Source organism: Erpetoichthys calabaricus, chromosome 15, assembly GCF_900747795.2.
Source record: "Erpetoichthys calabaricus chromosome 15, fErpCal1.3, whole genome shotgun sequence".
Taxonomy (NCBI): Eukaryota; Metazoa; Chordata; class Cladistia; order Polypteriformes; family Polypteridae; genus Erpetoichthys; species Erpetoichthys calabaricus.
In genome coordinates, this window is record NC_041408.2 from 6,028,150 (window position 1) to 6,047,869 (window position 19,720).

General features: G+C 41.6%; 1 protein-coding gene across 1 annotated transcript in view; it reads left to right on the top strand.

Moving 5' to 3' along the window:
- The window catches only part of tmx4 (thioredoxin-related transmembrane protein 4), a 95,783-nt gene extending 76,419 nt beyond the window's left edge, over positions 1-19,364 (top strand). The window contains exons 6-8 of the mRNA XM_051919303.1: positions 16,329-16,430; positions 16,952-17,015; positions 18,901-19,364. Coding sequence (XP_051775263.1) covers positions 16,329-16,430; positions 16,952-17,015; positions 18,901-19,154 — 420 coding nt within the window. The 3' untranslated portion in view covers positions 19,155-19,364. The remainder of the gene's footprint in view (positions 1-16,328; positions 16,431-16,951; positions 17,016-18,900) is intronic.
- The last annotated feature ends 356 nt before the right edge of the window (positions 19,365-19,720 follow it).

Sequence of the window (19,720 nt, forward strand, 5' to 3'; positions counted from 1 at the left end):
CAGGAGTTTGCCAAAAGGCACCTGAAGGACTCTCAGACCATGAGAAAGAAAATTCTCTGGTCTGATGAGACAAAGATTGAACTCTTTGGTGTGAATGCCAGGCGTCACGTTTGGAGGAAACCTGGCACCGCTCATCACCAGGCCAATACCATCCCTACAGTGAAGTATGGTGGTGGCAACATCATGCTGTGGGGACATTTTTCAGTGGCAGGGACTGGGAGACTAGTCAGGATAAAGGGAAAGATGACGGCAGCAATGTACAGAGACATCCTGGATGAAAACCTGCCCCAGAGCACTCTTGACCTCAGACTGGGGCGATGGTTCATCTTTCAGCAGGACAACGACCCTAAGCACACAGCCAAGATATCAAAGGAGTGGCTTCAGGACAACTCTGTGAATGTCCTTGAGTGGCCCAGCCAGAGCCCAGACTTGAATCCGATTGAACATCTCTGGAGAGATCTTAAAATGGCTGTGCACCGACGCTTCCCATCCAACCTGATGGAGCTTGAGAGGTGCTGCAAAGAGGAATGGGCCAAACTGGCCAAGGATAGGTGTGCCAAGCTTGTGGCATCATATTCAAAAAGACTTGAGGCTGGAATTGCTGCCAAAGGGGCATCGACAAAGTATTGAGCAAAGGCTGTGAATACTTATGGACATGGGATTTCTCCGTTTTTTTATTTTTAATAAATTTGCAAAAACCTCAAGTAAACTTTTTTCACGTTGTCATTATGGGGTGTTGTGTGCAGAATTCTGAGGAAAAAAATGAATTTAATCCATTTTGGAATAAGGCTGTAAAATAACAAAATGTGGAAAAAGTGATGTGCTGTGAATACTTTCCGGATGCACTGTAAGACAGTTTGATAGTACATGTTTACACAAAAATGGTAACAGGATATGTATTGTCATAAACTTGACAAAGAGACGCACAACGGTTTGGGGCAGCCACCCGTATATTGGTTTCCTGGCTGCAAAATTGACTGAATTATTATTATTACAGATAAGAGTCCACAACTGAACTGGTGTGAGATGGTAAAAATGACATCATCAATGGGGCCAGAACCAGAAGTGGCGTCATCAGGGCCAGGCGGAATTTCCCGTAACTGTTTTGCAGAGAAGTGAGATAAAGAGTGTGAATGAAGCTCGGACACAGACAGACACTGAGACAGCCAGAAGTCCAAAACACACACACGTTTTTTTTCTTCTTTTCCTACAGCACCACACAATGTTCTAAACCAGGGTTCGCCAAGTCGGTCCTGGAAGACCACCGTGCCTGCAGATTTTCATTTTAACCCTTTTTGTTTTTAAAGAGTGCCCTGTTTGTGCTGCTAATTAACTTCTTGTGAATTCATTTTAATTGAATTGCTTGTTTAAGATTTGTTCCCCTGAATTTCTTCATCGTTCCTCTTTCTTGCTCCATTTCTTTCCTTAAATGGCACCCAAACAGAAATGAAATGTGAAGTGAGGGAGCCAACAAAAGACCAGCTACGTCAGGGCCTCAGACATCATGACTAAAGAGCACATTGCAGACTTTCATTTAAGTGGAGTTGCAGACATTTCTGTCACTCCGCTTTTTCTAACAGTCCTCCCATTTTTGAGCACCATAATGTTTGGGACAATTGGCTTTTCAGGTGTTTGTGATTCCTCAGGTGAGTTTCATTGCTACCTTGACCTGCTTCTACCCTTTGGAGTCTGTAGCTGCCCATTGTTCAACATGAGGACAAGAGCTGTGCCAATCAAAGTCAAAGCAGCCATTAGGAGGCTAAAAAACAAAAATCAAACCATTAGAGACATCGGAGAAACCTTAGGATGATCAAAATCAACTGTCTGGAATTTAATGAAGAAGAAAGAACACACTGGTGGGCTCAGTAATCACAAAGAGGCTGGTGGGCCAAGGAAGACCCCCTACTGATGATGACAGAAGAATCCTCACTGTGGTGAAGTAAAAGCCCCAAATGCCTGTCTGACAGACCAGAAACAGTCTTCAGGGGGCCAAAGTGTGTTTGTCAGCAGAAGACTTCATGAACAGAAACACAGAGGAGGCTACACTGCAAAATGAACATCACAAAAACAGGACGGCCAGATTACAGTTTGGGGAAAACGGACTTCAAAGAACCTGCAGAATTCTGGGAGAAGGTCTTGTGGAGCGACGAGACAAAGATGAACCTCATCAGAGTGATGGCAAGAGCAGAGTGTGGAGACGACCAGGAACTGCCCGAGATCCAAAGTAGACCACCTCATCTGTTAAACATGGGGGTGCTATGTCTTAGGCATGTATGGCTGGCACAGGTCCTGGCACACTTCATTGATGATGGAACTGCATTGAATTCTGAGGTGTGTAGAAACATGTGATCTGCTCGAGTTCAGTAAATGACGACAAATTCACTGGATGGCACTTCTTCCTCCAACAAGATAACGAGCCAAATAGACTGCTGAGGCCACACAGGAGTTTATCAAAGCTAAGAAATGGAAAATTCTTGAATGGCCAACACAGTTACCTGATTTCAATCCAATTGAGAATGAAGAGAAAACTTAAGGGGACAAACAAGCAGGAGCTGAAGATGGCTGCATGAGAAGCCTGGCAGAGCATCACCACAGAATACCCTCAGCACCTGCTGATGTCTATGAATGGCCGACTTCAAGCATTCATTGCATATGAGGGGATATGCGACAAAGTCCTAAATAGTAGACCTGCCATTGCTGTATCCCAAAAGTTATGGTGCCCTGAAATGGGGGGGCCATGTAGGAAAAGTGTTGTGTGACCAAAATGTCTGCAACTCCCCATAAATGCAAATCTGCAACGTGTGCTTTAATCACATCTGAAAGTGTTTGATTTGTAATTTTTAATCCGTGGAGCTGAGGATCAAGGAAAAATGGGTCTTTGTCTCCAACATTATGGAGGGCACTGTAAATAAAGATTTGTAAACACACAGAGAAACAAGGCAGAAACTGAATAAACATTAACGCAAACTAACAGTATCTATCTATTCATTAATTGATGACTATGGCCAGTTGACAATGGAGGAGGTGAAAGTCATAACAGTTAAAGTCAACACCAAAGTCAGAGCCCCAGAGACTTCGGCCAACTGGCCACCTACCTACTCCTGGGTTTTCTTTAGTGGATTCTGTGCTGGCCGTCCAATCCGATGAGAGACTCTTTCCATCTGACGATTCCAATTCTCCTTTTTCCGAGCTGACTTTTCACTAGATAGGGGAGTAGCCTGCATCAAGTGCCACATGCAGGTCCCATGAAGGTAAACAGAATAGAGGAGGTTCATTTAAAAATACCGTATGACTTGTATTTGTGTACAAATGACTGACAATCAGAAAGACAGTATGTACAGCTAACCAGCAGCTCTAGTCAGGGTGTGCTAGACTAAAGTCCTCAGTCTTCAGCCTGATTTAAAAGCTAAGACCGCAGGGGCATCGCTTATCTTATTAGCAGGCAGAACATCCAAAATGAGTGGCCCCCGTGATGGAGTGGCACGCTGCTTCTCTGAGGCTGGTTCATACATTGCAGTTCATGGATTTGTTTTAGGACTCCTTCAATTATTTTTGCCAGTAAATAGTGCTGCTCATTTCTCTGGGAGGATCCATTCTCGCATGCTGTTTTTTTATATGTCTTCTCTTTTCTGTTATTTCTTGGCGTGTGGTTGTGATGAATGGAGGAAAGAAATAAACAGTTGTTTTCAGGGCTCATTATCTGCTTAATCTTGCATTTCCATACATAACACAATCAAAGCAGCCTTCAGTGTAACACCGGCGATACGGCAGCAAGCAAGACGTTCATTCACGAGATTGATTTAGACGTCTCAGCGGTAAGCGGCTATAAAACAACTGAAATGTGAAAGGTCATTTTCTCACTTTTTAACATCTGCAATCTTCTCTTTGTGGCCATTACGGTGTAACGCTTATTGATTTGGTTTTTAGGGTTACGCTGAGTGCAACTCAGAAGGCAACCCTGGACGGAATGTCAGTCCACTGCAATTTAGATTTAAGTGCCTATTAAAAAGTTATCACTCCCTTGGACGTTTTTACATTTTCGTTATTATACAATGCTGACTCACAGTAAATTTCATTCGAATATTTTGACACTGATTAATGAAGAGCGAATCTTTAACCTCCATAGCATTACATTGTTTCTCAAAAATGCGTGTGAAAAAAGTGTTGCATTTTTGGGCTTGAAAAATGACATTTTTATTAAATCTTATCTTCCTACTGTTAAACATGCAAAACACTAAAAGCACAAACTCAAAACTGTAGAAATGGTAATAATGAAACAAATGATAATGATGTGTAATAGATAGTCCGGCCACAGACAGACACGGCACCAAAGTTCAAAAACACAAGGGTTTATTATACACTATATACAATTGGTTCCATGCACTCACACACCGACTCCTCAGTCCTTTAATTCTCTCTCCGGCCGCCTCGACTCGATTCCGGCTCCTTGAAGGGAGTGAGGCGGCCCCTTTTATCATTCCCCAGATGTGCTCCAGGTGCTTGATGACGGTCTTCTGGCAGCACTTCCTGGTGTGGTGGAAGTGCTGTCCTCCAGGGCTGAGGAACCACTCAGGCAGCCCTTTGGTAGGCCCTTGATGGAAATGAGGGGGGCTGCCCTCTTGCATCCAGGGAAGATATTGCCCCCTTCCCTGTCCTACCCTGTTCCAAGCATCCCAGTGGCGCAAGGTCCCTGGCCACCTGCCACAGATGAATAATAATATTATGAACAGCACACTGCACCTGAGCGAGTGATGTGAGCGTCACTTTCAGATCCATCAGGATCACTTTTCGGTTTCACTGACCGTTCCAGCTCCACTGCCTGAAGACGGATTCACTTTGTCATCACTGTTGATGGAGAGGCGTTTCTTATGGGATGCCATTATGAGGCTAGGAGAAGACACGTCTACATCGTTGCCCGGGTAACTCTCAGGCCTGACATTTACCATGAAGCCCCCATACCATTGCTTGAGTAACGCCTGACACTAACGCTGTTGGTACTTTTACAGCCTGAGTAATCCTCGGGTCTAACACTTAACGTGAGACGCGTCTTTTACGGTTACCTGAGTGACACTCGGGACTAACGTGAAGGAGATGAATGTCAAAGTGAAAACAGATCTCGGCAAAGTGGTCTAAATTACTCATGGCTGTCCGCCGATGATGCTCTCCATCCCTTTGCCCATCTCTGACAATCCACCTTCCTGTGTGTACGCTGATGGGAGAGCAGCCCAATTTGCAATCAAGCAACCTTAATCCACTTCTGACTCATCCAAAGTGAAGATATTTTAGTAGTCCATGTCATAGAGACGGCTGACCACCTTCCTGGCACTTTGTTTGCATTAATTAACACCAGCGGAAGACTTTCTTAAGGTCTTCTTACTTAAGAGTACAGTAATCCCTCACTTATCGTGGGAGATAGGTTCCAAGGCCAACCGCGATAACTGAATTTCCGCGAAGTAGGGACACCATATTTATTTAATTATTTAACATGTATTTGGACGTTTTTAAACCCTCCCTGTATTGTTTACAACCCACCCTTTATTAATAACAGGGACAACTGCTAAGCAATATGAAATTGGTAGATAAGTTTACACTTACTGTATAGCAAAGTACATGTAGCTATATATGACGTGATGATGGTGATGAATATGCTGCACAGTAAAAATGATGACAATGAAGGTGATAATCCCCTGAATGCAGTAGCAAGAGCACGTTAATGCTGAATGAGTGAGATGAGACTTCCTGGTTAATGCAGCACTCCATCGCTGAGCCAATCAGCAGCACACAGGAACTTAACTGCGTGCTCTGATTGGGTAGCTTCTCAGCCATCCGCCAATAGCATCTCTTGTATGAAATCAACTGGGCAAACCAACTGAGGAAGCAAATACCAGAAGTAAAAAGACCCATTGTCCGCAGAAACCCGCGAAGCAGCGAAAAATCCACGTTATATATTTAGATATGCTTACATATAAAATCCGTGAAGTTGTGAATCCGCGAAAAGTGATCCGCGAAGTAGCGAGGGATTACTGTAGATGCATTTTTGTGGTACCTGACCTAAAGTGTTAGCGTTTTCTGCTCAAAGAAGGATCAAACGGATCATAAAATTATTGCACTTTTTCATAAACTATTTTGCTTTTGCTTGCCAAAGGTTACCAATAATAATAAAGGGCTCTGTACCCCTGCCCCTTCCTTACGGACCCTCGGATAGCTTGCTGGTGGGGGTCCTGTGGAGTTGCATTTCTTCTGGTGCTTCAGCCACCAACAGTCGCATATCCCTTTCATGTATTTTTTTTTCCGTTTTATTATAAAATAAAACATTTGATTAAAAAACTTGACATATTGTTAATGTTGCACTGTAGACCAGGCAGCAGACAGCAGTTTATTAATCACTCAAAAAAGCATTCGCCTGATAAATGAAAGCAATTCCACGGAAGGTTAATGGCTTTATTATTCCAAAGATATTGCTGCCGTTGTCCTTGATCGGTAGCCCTTAGTTACAAGGGGTGACTCTTTATTTGTGCTTCTGTATTTATTTTTCTCTTGTGATCAGTAAGCTTTTGACTTATCTTTGAGAACAGCAACATGAGCATCCATTAACTCAGCCCCGTTACTAATTGCAGTGTATTTTGTTTTGGATGAAAATGGCTGTTTCATCACCTCGTGCGTCGTTATTTTGAGATGCAGGCTGATAGCAGCGTTCATTTTCCCAGTAACCCTTATAAGAACACAGCAGCGTGGAGAGCTTACAGTACATGATACCTTTGAACACTGACAGCCACCAACATCCATCTATTGTTTGATCCTATTTGTAGCATTGAGAGACAGGGTGGTCTTCTGTCACCGTTTTTTAGTTTAGAAAACAGTGACTGACGAGATAAGAAACAGAATCCAGTGGATGTTACGGAGCCAACTCAACGATTTGGATTTTGCAGACGACCTCGCACTCTTCTCCATCAACCATCCAACAGATACAAGAAGAAGCCTCAGATTTGCTCAGCATCTCGACACACGTGGGGCTTAATGTGAACATAATAATAATAATTAATAATAATTCTTTACATTTATATAGCGCTTTTCTCACTACTCAAAGCGCTCTCCACACAGGGAGGACCCGGGATGCTACTGAAGGTCAACTCTGAATGTGATGTGGGACAGTCAACCACTGGAAGAAATAGAATCCTTCATCTTACTGGGTAGTGTGGTGGATAAAATGGACGGGACAGAAGCTGACATTAAGGCATGGATCAATAAGGCAAGAAGAGTGTTCACCCAACTGAGGAATATCTGCAACTCCAAAACGGTTAGCCGAGTCACCAAACTGTAATCATTCAATACAAATGTTAAATCAGGGTTGCTACATGGAGCGCAGACATGGTGGAATTCAAGGAGGACCCGGACCTTCATAAACGACTACCAACACCACATCCTGCAAATCCACTGGCCGGGAACCATCAGCAGCAAAGAGCTGTGGCAGAGAAGTAGGCAATGATACTTAGAACAACAGCACCATTTATTTATAGAGCACGTTTTCATACAAGTGATGTCATTCCAAGTGCTTTACAAGATGAAGAAAGAAGAAAAGAATAAGATTAAGCAATACTAAGTAACGAATAATACAGTAAGGTCCGATGGCCAGGAGGATAGGAAAAAAAAAAAAAAACTCGGAGAGGGCTGGAAGAAAAAAAAAACAAACAAAATCTTCAGGGGTTCTGAGGCCACAAGACTACCTGGCCCTCACTAGGCATTCCACCTAACATAAATGATCTCAATCAGTCCTCGTGGTTTACAGGCTTCACGTGGAGGAATTTGACGATGATGATGGTCATGTGGATCTCTGGCCTTCAATCCATCAAAGTAGGGACTGCATGGCGCCCTGATCGGGGGGGCGAGGGGGTGTGCGCAGATCACCACCACAGAAAACCAGAAAAAGAACAGCAGAGAAAAGTAGGTGTTAGTATGGATCGCCAACCTATGATCAAAATGGTAATTCAATGCATATACAGAATACCAGGATTATACTAAGATGAAGCTATGAGAAAGCCATGTGAAAATAATGGGTTTTTTAGCAGTTTTTTAAAGTGCTCCACCATATTAGCCTGGCAAACTTCTATCGGTAAACTCGTATTCCAGATTTTAGGTGCATAACAGCAGAAGGCCATCTCACCACTTCTTTTCATTTTAGTTCTTGAAATTATAAGCAGACAATCATTTGAACATCTAAGGGTACAGTAGATAGATAGATAGATAGATAGATAGATAGATAGATAGATAGATAGATAGATAGATAGATAGATAGATAGATAGATAGATAGATAGATAGATAGATAGATAGATAGATAGATAGATAGATAGATACTTTATTAATCCCAAGGGGAAATTCCCATACTCCAGCAGCAGCATACTGATAATAAACAATAATAAATTAGAGTGATAACAATGCAGGTATACAGATAGACAATATCTTTGTATAATGTTAACATTTAACCCCCCCCGCCCCGCCACCGCTGGGTGGAACTGAAGAGTCGCATAGTTTGGGGGAGGAACGATCTCCTCAGTCTGTCAGTGGAGCAGGATGGTGACCGCAGTCTGTCGCTGAAGCTGCTCCTCTGTCTGGAGATGACACTGTTCAGTGGATGCATTGGATTCTTCATGATTGACAGGAGCCTTTTGAGCGCCCGTCGCTCTACCACGGATGTCAAACTGTCCAGCTCCATGTCTACAATAGAGCCTGCCTTCCTCACCATTTTGTCCAGGCGTGAGGTGTCCCTCTTCTTTATGCTGCCTCCCCAGCACACCACCGCGTAGAAGAGGGCGCTCGCCACAACTGTCTGATAGAACATCTGCAGCATCTTATTGCAGATGTTGAAGGACGCCAGCCTTCAAAGGAAGTATAGTCGGCTCTGTCCTCTCTTGCACAGAGCATCAGTATTGGCAGTCCAGTTTATCATCCAGCTGCACTCCCAGGTATTTATAGGTCTGCACCCTCTCCACACAGTCACCTCTGATGATCACGGGGTCCATGAGGGGCCTAGTCCTCCTAAAATCCACCACCAGCTCCTTGGTTTTGCTGGTGTTCAGGTGTAGGTGGTTTGAGTCGTACCATTTAACAAAGTAAGAGGCATTAGGATGGAGCGAGATGATTGAAGGCTTTGTAAACCATAAGTGGTATTTTAAAGTCAATTCTAAATGGCGCGGGTTACCAATGTAATGACGCCAAGACTGGGATGATGTGCTCTGATTTTCTTTTCCTCATTAAAATTCTGGCAGCTGCATTCTGCATTCGTTGTAATCGACTGATGCCTTTTTTGGGTGGTCCTGAGAGGAGTGTGTTACAGTAAATTTAGTCGACTTAAAACAAAAACGTGAGCTCATTTTTCAGTATCTTGCAAAGTTGTAAGGGGTCTAACGTTTGCTGTATTTCTTAAGTGAAGAAATGTTGTCCTAGTGATCTGATTGATATGTGACTTAAAATTTAGGTCCGAGTCAATAATCACCCCTAAGTACCTTACAAAAGGTGACTGGGTCACATTCTGAGAGAACCAGGAGCAAATGTCACAAAGCAGAGTTTGACCTGCAGTCCTCAAGGGACACCAAGAAAAACTGGGTGCAGAGACCTGGAAAATAGCATGTGTTAGGATGGAGACAACTGGCGGTGACAGAACAGAATCGGATAGGAACCAATGGTGGGTAGTTGTTGATGGCCTGTGCTCTAGGAGGGCTAAGATGATGAGATATTTATACCACTGTAGACCTCTGTCGATATTTATCAAACATCTCACAGGAGGAAACCGGTCCTAACTGGCTCAAAAATCTCACATTGACGCAAATTTGGTCCCACTTTTATTATTATTATGGTGTTATTGAGAGTAGACTGTTGGGCAAAAGTGGCAAATGGATCCACTTAAAATGAAATCTATAACATAATAAAGTGTGCAGAAAATAAAGGGGTCTGAATTTTTCCCCAATTCCACTGTATCCTTTTGATGTTTATTGCGTCCCTTCCTTTTTTTAACTGATTTCATCCTAAACTTAAGGTGTTGGCCATTTCACCGTACGTATTTCATGCCTATTAAATTTTCCTGGGCAGTGGGTGGTTGTGAGGCTCTCAGTTTATTTAACCATTAAATGTATATTATCTCTATATATAAAAGCCAAATACCACTGACTCACTCATCACGAAATCTCCTGAGCCATGACGACTTGGGACTTGAAATTTAGAATGTAGGTGACCCTTAGTCCATAGGTGCTCGCTAAGAAACGTTTTTCAAAATTTCGTGGTCCAAGCGCAAAGTTTTCTTATAGTTTTGTATGTCTGTCCACTTTTCACGAGAGAACTACTTCACGGATTTAGGTCGGGTTTTTTTCTATCATTTGCTTGAACATTCTGTTGATTTTCTCATCACGCTAAGTATCGTAGTTCACTTGTGGTACCGATTTATTAGTGCGAATCCGAGAGAGACTCATCGAGCTGCGGGGCCCTCCTCACTCACACATCAGCCTCGAGGCGTAACCTTAACTCCGCTTAGTTAGCGAAAGAGAGAAGTACTTAACAGATAGATCTTTTTTTTCTAGAATTTTCTTGAACATTCCGGTTGATTTTTGAGACTTCTCTCATTGTACTAAGAATCATAGTTCGCTTGCAGGAGTGATATATTCACGCTAATCCGAGAGAGAGGCTGCGGGCCGAGGGGAGGGGGAAGAGTGACATCAGGAGTAGAGAGCTGGGTGGGACCCTCCTCGTTGTCCTGTTTCACTAATACGCGGGTGAAGCCGCAGGGGACAGTTAGTCTTCTTATATAATATAATACACCACTGTGGCTGTTCGTTTGTCTGTCCAGGATTTTAAATCACCTGTAGCTCGCAAACCATTTGACCGATTGTCCTGAAATTTGGTACACATATACTACGTGATGTCTACTATCCACGTTTGGGGTGATGATTGACCTCCAAGGTTATTCCTCTTTTTATTTTAAATGTATTTTATTGTAGAATCAACTTTCGGCAGCAGGCAGCAGGGCGGACGTGTGGCGCATGTGTACGGGCACCGTTCTCATTCCCTACCACCTTTGCCATCACTTCCTCTACCTCTTCATATCTTAAATCATTCTTGAGGAAGATTGAAGACTTAAGTGACAGCTTAAGTGAAAAATTAAGAAAAACGTACTAAGTAATCACAACACAAACACTGACTTAATCAGTTTCGATGTGAAAAGATGTCAACGGTGGAGAGAAGAAGCGGGCCGCTAGGGTGGAGAGAAGAACAGCTGCTCAGGAAGTGCATTGACCTCTGAGCAAACGAATGCTAAATCTACATAGAACGAGGATGAAAACTATAAGTCAAGGTATAACGTGCAGTACGTCATTACTGGTTTTATATATTTTATTTTGTCTGATTAATTCAGAGGTTATCATAATGATCTGATGGCAACAAAGACATGCCAGGCACCAGCGTCCCGCTGTTGGATTGACTTCTGTGATGCAAATGGTGTGTGAACTTGCATGTCTCACTAGTAATTGCTAGATTTCATGGCTGTGTTTTGATTTTTACCTTTTTGGTCACATGACCGCCGTCAAGTTGTCACGTGGTCCATTCCCCATCTATTAGTTCCAGTGGCTCTGTGTGTCCCTATTGGTTAGGATTATCATGGCTGCACGTCAACCCGGGGGTCAAAGCAATTACCTCCAGGTTAACTATGGCTGTGTCACTGATGCTCATTATCCCCTCTGTCGATCAATTCTAAAACCGTTCTTTTGTGAATAAGTTAGCGGCAAAGGTGTTCGGGCAGTTAGGTGGTGTTTCGGTAGTTCTTGTTTGGTTCTTTTGTCTTTTCTGTTCGCCCACCGCCATCTCGTTCTCATCTCCTGGTATTTCAAGCTCACAGTAATCCCGTGGTTCATTATCCTTATCACTAATTAACAAAGAGGGACAGACGTGATTAGTTACGTAAGTTAGTGTTGATATTTGAGAAGTCTGCACACATATACAAGCATTTTAAGTTTGGTCCCACCGCAATGTCCTTGCTAGAAATGTTAACGATTAAAAGCGTTTTTTTTGCATTTCAAAAGGTAAAGTGTGACAAGTAAGTAAAACCTTTGACACTGTTTAGTTGCTGTGACATCCTTAATCTGTCTGGGCTTTAATTAAAGTGACCCATATGCCACTGTGCTCTACTGTTCCTCTGAAGGGATTTGTGATGCTGTTTGTTGTGAAGTTCACTAAGAAAATTTAAGCCTACTTTCCAGACATGAAATTATCTTGTTACCACCAAATACCTTTGTTTGATCCAGCAGAGTCTCCTTCCTGGTAAACCTTTAGAAAAAATAAAATAAATAAAATGTAATATTGTCAGTGGACCTAATTATTGTCGAGGAGTCGATAACTTGCAGTAAAAGCAACGCACCTCGCCAAGTGCTTTGAGTGACAGCACAGATGTGGAGACAGCAGAGTCATTTAAAATTAAAACAAGAAATGAGAGGCAGAAGAAGAGAATCTATAGGAAAAATGAACAGTTAAAACAAAAAACTAAATAAATAAAACAAGAAGAACTTTACAGGCATGTGTCTTCATTGCTGATCCATTGATCCCTTTAATCTATGTTTGAGCACACATATGTCTCTAGCACTGGCCAAAACACTCGCTCCGTCAGCCCATGTTTACTACGTCAAAACTGTAGGACCCCTGGGTAAGTGCCTCCTTACAGTGGGGCTGCACTGTACCTTAGTGCCCTGGCATCATTATGTGTACATAAGACTTTTGCTGGGTAGGTAAGTAAGTCAGGTCCCTCTGCATGAATGAGCATGACAGCTTTACTGCACAGGTAAGTGAATATGTCTGGCCCCTCCAGTTTAATCAGAATGATGGTCTTACTTGAAAATATGGCTGGTCCCTCTGTATCAGTCTGTTGGTAGAGTTTTATTAGGTAGGTAAGTGAGTATATCTGATCCCTCCATTTTAATTAGAATGAGAGTTTTATTGGATAGGTAAGTAAGTATGTCTGGTCCCTCCATATCAGTCTTTTGCTAGAGTTTCATTAGGTAGGTAAGTGAGTATGTCCAGTCCCTCCATTTTCATTAGCATAAGAGTTTTACTGGATAGGTAAGTGAGTATGTCTGGTCCCTCCATATCAGTCAGTTGCTAGAGTTTTACTGGGTAAGTAAGCGAGTATGCCCAGTCCCTCCATTTCAATCAGCAGGCGAGCTTTACTTGGTCAGTAAGTGAGTACATCTGGCCCCTCCATTTTATTCAGAATGATGGTCTTACTTGAAAGTATGGTTGGTTCCTCTGTATCAGTCTGTTGGTAGAGTTTTATTAGGTAGGTAAGTGAGTATGTCTGATCCCTCCATTTTAATTAGAATGAGAGTTTTACTGGCTAGGTAAGTAAGTATGTCTGGTCCCTCTGAATGAAAGAGCATGAGAGCTTTACTACGTAGGTAAGTGAGTATGCCTGGTGCCTCCATTTTAATCAGAATGAGGGTTTTACTGGATAAATAAGTAAGTATGTCTGGTCCCTCCATATCAGTCAGTTGCTAGAGTTTTATTGTGTAGGTAAGTGACTATGTCTGTTTCCTCCATTTTAATCAGAATGAGGGTTTTACTGGATAGGTAAGTAAGTATGTCTGGTCCCTCCATATCAGTCTGTTGCTAGAGTTTCATTAGGTAGGTAAGTGAGTATGTCCAGTCCCTCCATTTTAATTAGCATAAGAATTTTACTAGATAGGTAAGTAAATATGTCTGGTCCCTCCATATACTTCAGTTGCTAGAGTTTTACTGGGTAAGTAAGCGAGTATGCCCAGTCCCTCCATTTCAATCAACAGGAGAGCTTTACTTGGTCAGTAAGTGAGTACATTTGGCCCCTCCATTTTATTCAGAATGATGGTCTTACTTAAAAGTATGGTTGGTCCCTCTGTATCAATCTGTTGCTAGAGTTTTATTAGGTAGGTAAGTGAGTATGTCTGATCCCTCCAGTTTAATTAGAAGGAGAGTTTTAATGGTAGGTAAGTAAGTATGTTTGGTCCCTCTGTATGAATGAGCATGAGAGCTTTACTGCTTCTTCCATTTTAATCAGAATGAGGGTTTTACTGGATAGGTAAATCAGTATGTCTGGTCCCTCCATATCAGTCAGTTGCGAGAGTTTTATTGTGTAGGTACGTAAGTATGTCTGTTTCCTCCATTTTAATCAGAATGAGTGTTTTACTGGATAGGTAAGTGAGTATGTCCAGTCCCTCCATTTCAATCAGCAGAAGAGCTTTACTTGGTCAGTAAGTGAGTACATCTGGCCCCTCCATTTCATTCAGAATGTTGATCTTACTTGAAAGTATGGTTGGTTCCTCTATATCAGTCTGTTGGTAGAGTTTTATTTGGAAGGTAAGTGAGTATGTCTGATCCCTCCATTTTAATTAGAATGAGAGTTTTACTGGCTAGGTAAGTAAGTATGTCTGGTCCCTCTGAATGAAAGAGCATGAGAGCTTTACTACGTAGGTAAGTGAGTATACCTGGTGCCTCCATTTTAATCAGAATGATGGTTTTACTAGATAAGTAAGTAAGTATGTCTGGTCCCTCCATATCAGTCAGTTGCTAGGGTTTTATTGTGTAGGTAAGTGAGTATGTCCAGTCCCTCCATTTTAATCAGAATGAGGGCTTTACTGGATAGGTAAGTATGTCTGGTTCTTCCATTTTAATTAGACTGAGGGTTTTACTGGATAAGTAAGTAAGTATGTCTGGTCCCTCCATATCAGTCCACTGTTAGAGTTTCATTAGGTAGGTAAGTGAGTATGTCCAGTCCCTCCATTTTAATTAGCATAAGAGTTTTACTAGATAGGTAAGTAAATATGTTTGGTCCCTCCATATCAGTCAGTTACTAGAGTTTTACTGGGTAAGTAAGCGAGTATGTCCAGTCCCTCCATTTCAATCAGCAGGAGAGCTTTACTTGGTCAGTAAGTGAGTACATCTGGCCCCTCCATTTTATTCAGAATGATGGCCTTACTTAAAAGTATGGTTGGTCCCTCTGTATCAGTCTGTTGCTAGAGTTTTATTAGGTAGGTAAGTGAGTATGTCTGATCCCTCCATTTTAATTAGAATGAGAGTTTTACTGGTAGGTAAGTAAGTATGTTTGGTCCCTCTGAATGAAAGAGCATGAGAGCTTTACTGCTTCTTCCAGTTTAATCAGAATGAAGGTTTTACTGGATAGGTAAATCAGTATGTCTGGTCCCTCCATATCAGTCAGTTGCTAGAGTTTTACTGGGTCAGTAAGTGAGTATGTCCAGTCCCTCCATTTTAATCATCAGGAGAGCTTTACTCAGTCAGTAAGCAAGTATGTATGGCCCCTCCATTTTATTCAGAATGATGGTCTTATTTGATAGGCAAGTAAGTAGGTCTGGTCCCTCTGCGTCAGTCTTTTGGTAGAGCTTTACTTGGTCAGTAAGTGAGTATGCCTGGTGCCTCCATAGCATGAGAGCTTTACTGGGTTGGTAAGTAAGCATATCTGAAGTGGATAGATGTAGAATGCAGCCGAGCTCACGAGAATACAGAACAGAGACACAGAAGCACAATTCAGTGAAAATATAATCACACGTTTATTTATTTTCTTCATTGAGTTAGTTTTACAGCTGTGATTGGTGTCTTACTGTGACAGGGGGGTAATTTGCTGCAGCCCCTTAAAGAATTTCTTTCTTTTTCCTTTTCTGTGAATGTGCTCTCAGAGTCCCGTGTCTGCGCTCGTACTTCAGAAAGTGCATAAAGCGCAGGAGAGTCTGATTTTCACTCGAGTCTGCCGCCAATGTGCGCACACTCAGTGTCTATGTCATATTTGTTTTTGGTCGTTTTAGTGTGGGCAGACATACTTTTGTAAATGATATGAAAACTGCAGTGTGGATGGAGATCATTTGAAAATGTAGCAGTGTGGACGTGGCCTTAGATGGATGTACTGCTAGGGTCTTCAGAATAGGAGGCCCACGGGGTAACATGGAGAGGGAGGTCTGGATTCCCTGTTCTGGTTGGTGATTCTAGGATTGGCACACATCATGCACGTTGTGCAGGCCTCACTAGTAGTTTGACAAAGAAATGTGCTATCTCATATGAAATAAAAATTGTGTATAGTCTTAATTGTGCAGACACACGCATGATCAACAGCTGAACAAAAACTAGAGCACCCACCTCGCTCTGTAAGTTGCCTTGTGAACGTTCACACTGTTAATGGTGCAATAATACTGTACTGTATATGGAGAGTGAAGCCTTTTATAAAGTATTTGAAGTCCTCATACACTTTTTTGGATGCGTGGAAATTTAACGAATGAAGGTAATAGCTCATGGAATTCTCTTTGTTTGGTTTTAGCACGTCCACATGTACTTGACCGAGAAACTTCACATTCCAGTTTGGGGATCCTACGCCATCTTTGCCTTTGCTACTCTACTGACTGGACTTTTCTTTGGCCTGGTAGGTCATCTTCATAACTCCAGTAACCTGTTTTCTTGAATTTCAACACACAGTGCCCTCCTAAGTATGAATGGATTCATTGGCCCGTTGTGCACGCAGGCTACCCTTTTATCCTCGCAATTAAGGATTATGTGTAGCGAATGCTGTTAATTATGCAAACTTAATCCCACCACTCAAACAGCATCATTTGTGAACGTGATTTTGCAACTATTGCCAGCTGCGCTCAGTTGTCACCAGGCAGACGTGTGCTCCGGTCATCAAGTGACAACAAGTGAGGAAGAGAAACTTTGAATGTAACTTTTGTTCAGTTCTTGTCACTTGACTGCACACTGCATGGAGAATTTTACTGGAAGCAACAGGCAATATCTTTGGGAAATAATGCAATACTTTTTCAAAACTCCACAATAATTTATTTTGGTTTTTTTTTTGAGTGGCAGGAATAAGCTTCCATAGATAATGTACTTTTTTTCTTAAAAAAGAAACAATCAATTAATACGGGTGTTCTTTTTTTACATTCACAGATACTCGTACTAATTGCCGACTGTTTATGTCCATCCAAGCCGCAAAGTAAAGATACCAAAACAGGTAAATTCTGTTAACGTTGAGTAAGTAACCTTTGTGTAATTAGACTTTACTTTACATTGAGAAGGCCGGGCTCACGAAAGCGTTCATCAGTGATTTTGATTTACATTGACTTATTCACATTTAAATGTTGTGTGCATTTTCAGTCCTTCCAACAGATGGCACCTATGACATAGGTCATGTGATGCCATCGACACCAATCACAAAATGCCCTTTAACTCAGATTACCCTCACACAACCCTAAGTGTCACTGGGCATGCAATGGCCACTTTGTGACTGGTGTTGAGGGCATTTTGTGATGTTGGAGCATTACATGACTGACATTATAGGTAATGCTGTCTGCAATAATATTCATAATAATAATTATTATTAAAGTAGTTTTCAATTACATCCTGTTGAACATTTGTAGTAATAAAATACATTACTTCAAATGTTTGTGATACGCCATTTGTTGGAATGACAAAGATACAGCAACTGGACAGGCACACAGATACACAGACACTTGTCTTTTTATTAAGGTGGTCTGGCTGTGTTACCCGTCAAAGATGGGTTGAAATGTAAGTAATCAACGTAGACCTCAGGTTTTATGTTTAATAATAATAATAATAATACATTTTATTTATATAGCGCTGTTGCCATGCTGAAGGCGCTTCACAGAGTCTTAGAAAAAAAACAGCAGGGTATATGTAACATTGGATACAAATGTTTTCCTGAATAGAATAATGAAAAAGATAACAAAGCATTAAATTGAATGAATAATAATAATAAAAATTCTTTGCATTTATATAACGCTTTTCTCACTACTCAAAGCACTCAGCAATTGCAGGTTCAGGGCCTTGCTCAAGGGCTCAACAGAGCTGAGTCCCTTTTGGCATTTACGGGAATCGAACCAGCAACCTTCCAATTGCCGGTGCAGATCCCTGGCCTCAGAGCCACCACTCCACCACCACAATAAACCAGAGTATCCATCCATCCATCCATTTTCCAACCCTCTGAATCCGAACACAGGGTCACGAGGGTCTGCTGGAGCCAATCCCAGCCAACACAGGGCACAGGGCAGGGTGCCAACCCATCACAGGACACACACCAAGCACACACTAGGGCCAATTTAGAATCGCCTATCCACCTAACCGGCATGTCTTTGGACTGTGGGAGGAAACCCACACAGACACGGGGAGAACATGTAAACTCCACACAGGGAGGACCTGGGAAGCGAACCCATGTCCCCAGGTCTCCCAACTGTGAGGCAGCAGCGTTACCCACTGCGCTACCGTGCCGCCCCAATAAACCAGAGTAAAATACTAAATTCAATACTAAAAGAAAAACCTAACAAATAATCTAATTTGTGATATAACAGACACACAAATTATCCTGAGCACCTGAGAGGTAAACTGAAAGAAAGGGCAGAATGTTGAGTTAAGTTAGACGCCTTCCTAAATAGATCAGTTTTAAGTTGTTTTTTAAAAGAATGAATGGAGTCAGCTGATCTCATTAATTTCGGGATGTCATTCCATAGTCTGGGTGCTATGGAGCTGAAGGCCCTGCTGTCACCCATAGAGCGCAGGTTAGTGTGGGGCACAACAAGATTACCAGAATCAGAGGACCTTAGCAGGCGAAACAGGAGCTGAGCGATTTAGAATGTTTGTGGTCAGTGTGCCATCTATTGGAATGTATTTTATAATGCATGTAGTAATAAAGTGCACTGTATTTATTATTCCAGAACTTGACACAACAAAAAATTGGGAAGGAGACTGTCCCAAAGAGGTTCTCTCCCTCGGTCCTTCCATCCAGCCGGCGTTCCGGCCTGGTGCTGGTCCTGACCGTCTGTCACACGCCGTTAATTGCTTTTAATTTGAATGTCATCAGTAACTTTTTTTTTCCCCCCCAGAGGTCTATTTAAAGAATCTCTCGTCAGATGATGAGCCAGGTAACTTTTCAGATGATACCAAACTGTCTGAGATGGACAATGAGCAGGAGGATCAGGCGTCAGGAGAGGACATGGGAAGTGACGAGGCATCCGGGACGGAGGGCCAAGAGGATGAGGACGAGCTTCACAGGAACTCGTATGATGACATTGCAGCAAGTGGTGTAAGAAAGAGGAAACAGCAGGATTTGGGGGAGAACGACGACAACGACGACTGAGTAGCAATATCGTTTTTTTTTTTTTTTGTTTGTTTTTTTATCCAATGGGGACCAAAGAAAGAAACCACTTTTGGACTATTTCGTAAAATGATTACAATGCATAGCTTTTATAGTTTTATACAGTTTTCACTGTACTCAAAATTGTTACTTTATATTTCTTAAATTTAATGTGTATATACTATGTGTGTGTGTGTGTGTGTGTGTGTGTATGTATGTATGTATATATATATATATATATATATATATATATATATATATATATATATATAAATATATATAAAAATATGAGAATATAATACTGTTTTATATTTATATAGTATATATATATATATATATATATATATATATATATATATATATGTGTGTGTGTGTGTGTATGCGTATATATATATATATATATATATATATATATATATATATATATATATATATATATATATATATATATATATATATATATATGCAGCTGGAGATCCACAAACGGAGAATAATGAATCACGTATCATAATTTTTTGCTATATATTGCCTTTGATTCTTGTAAGTCTAAGCATTATCCTCTGATGAAG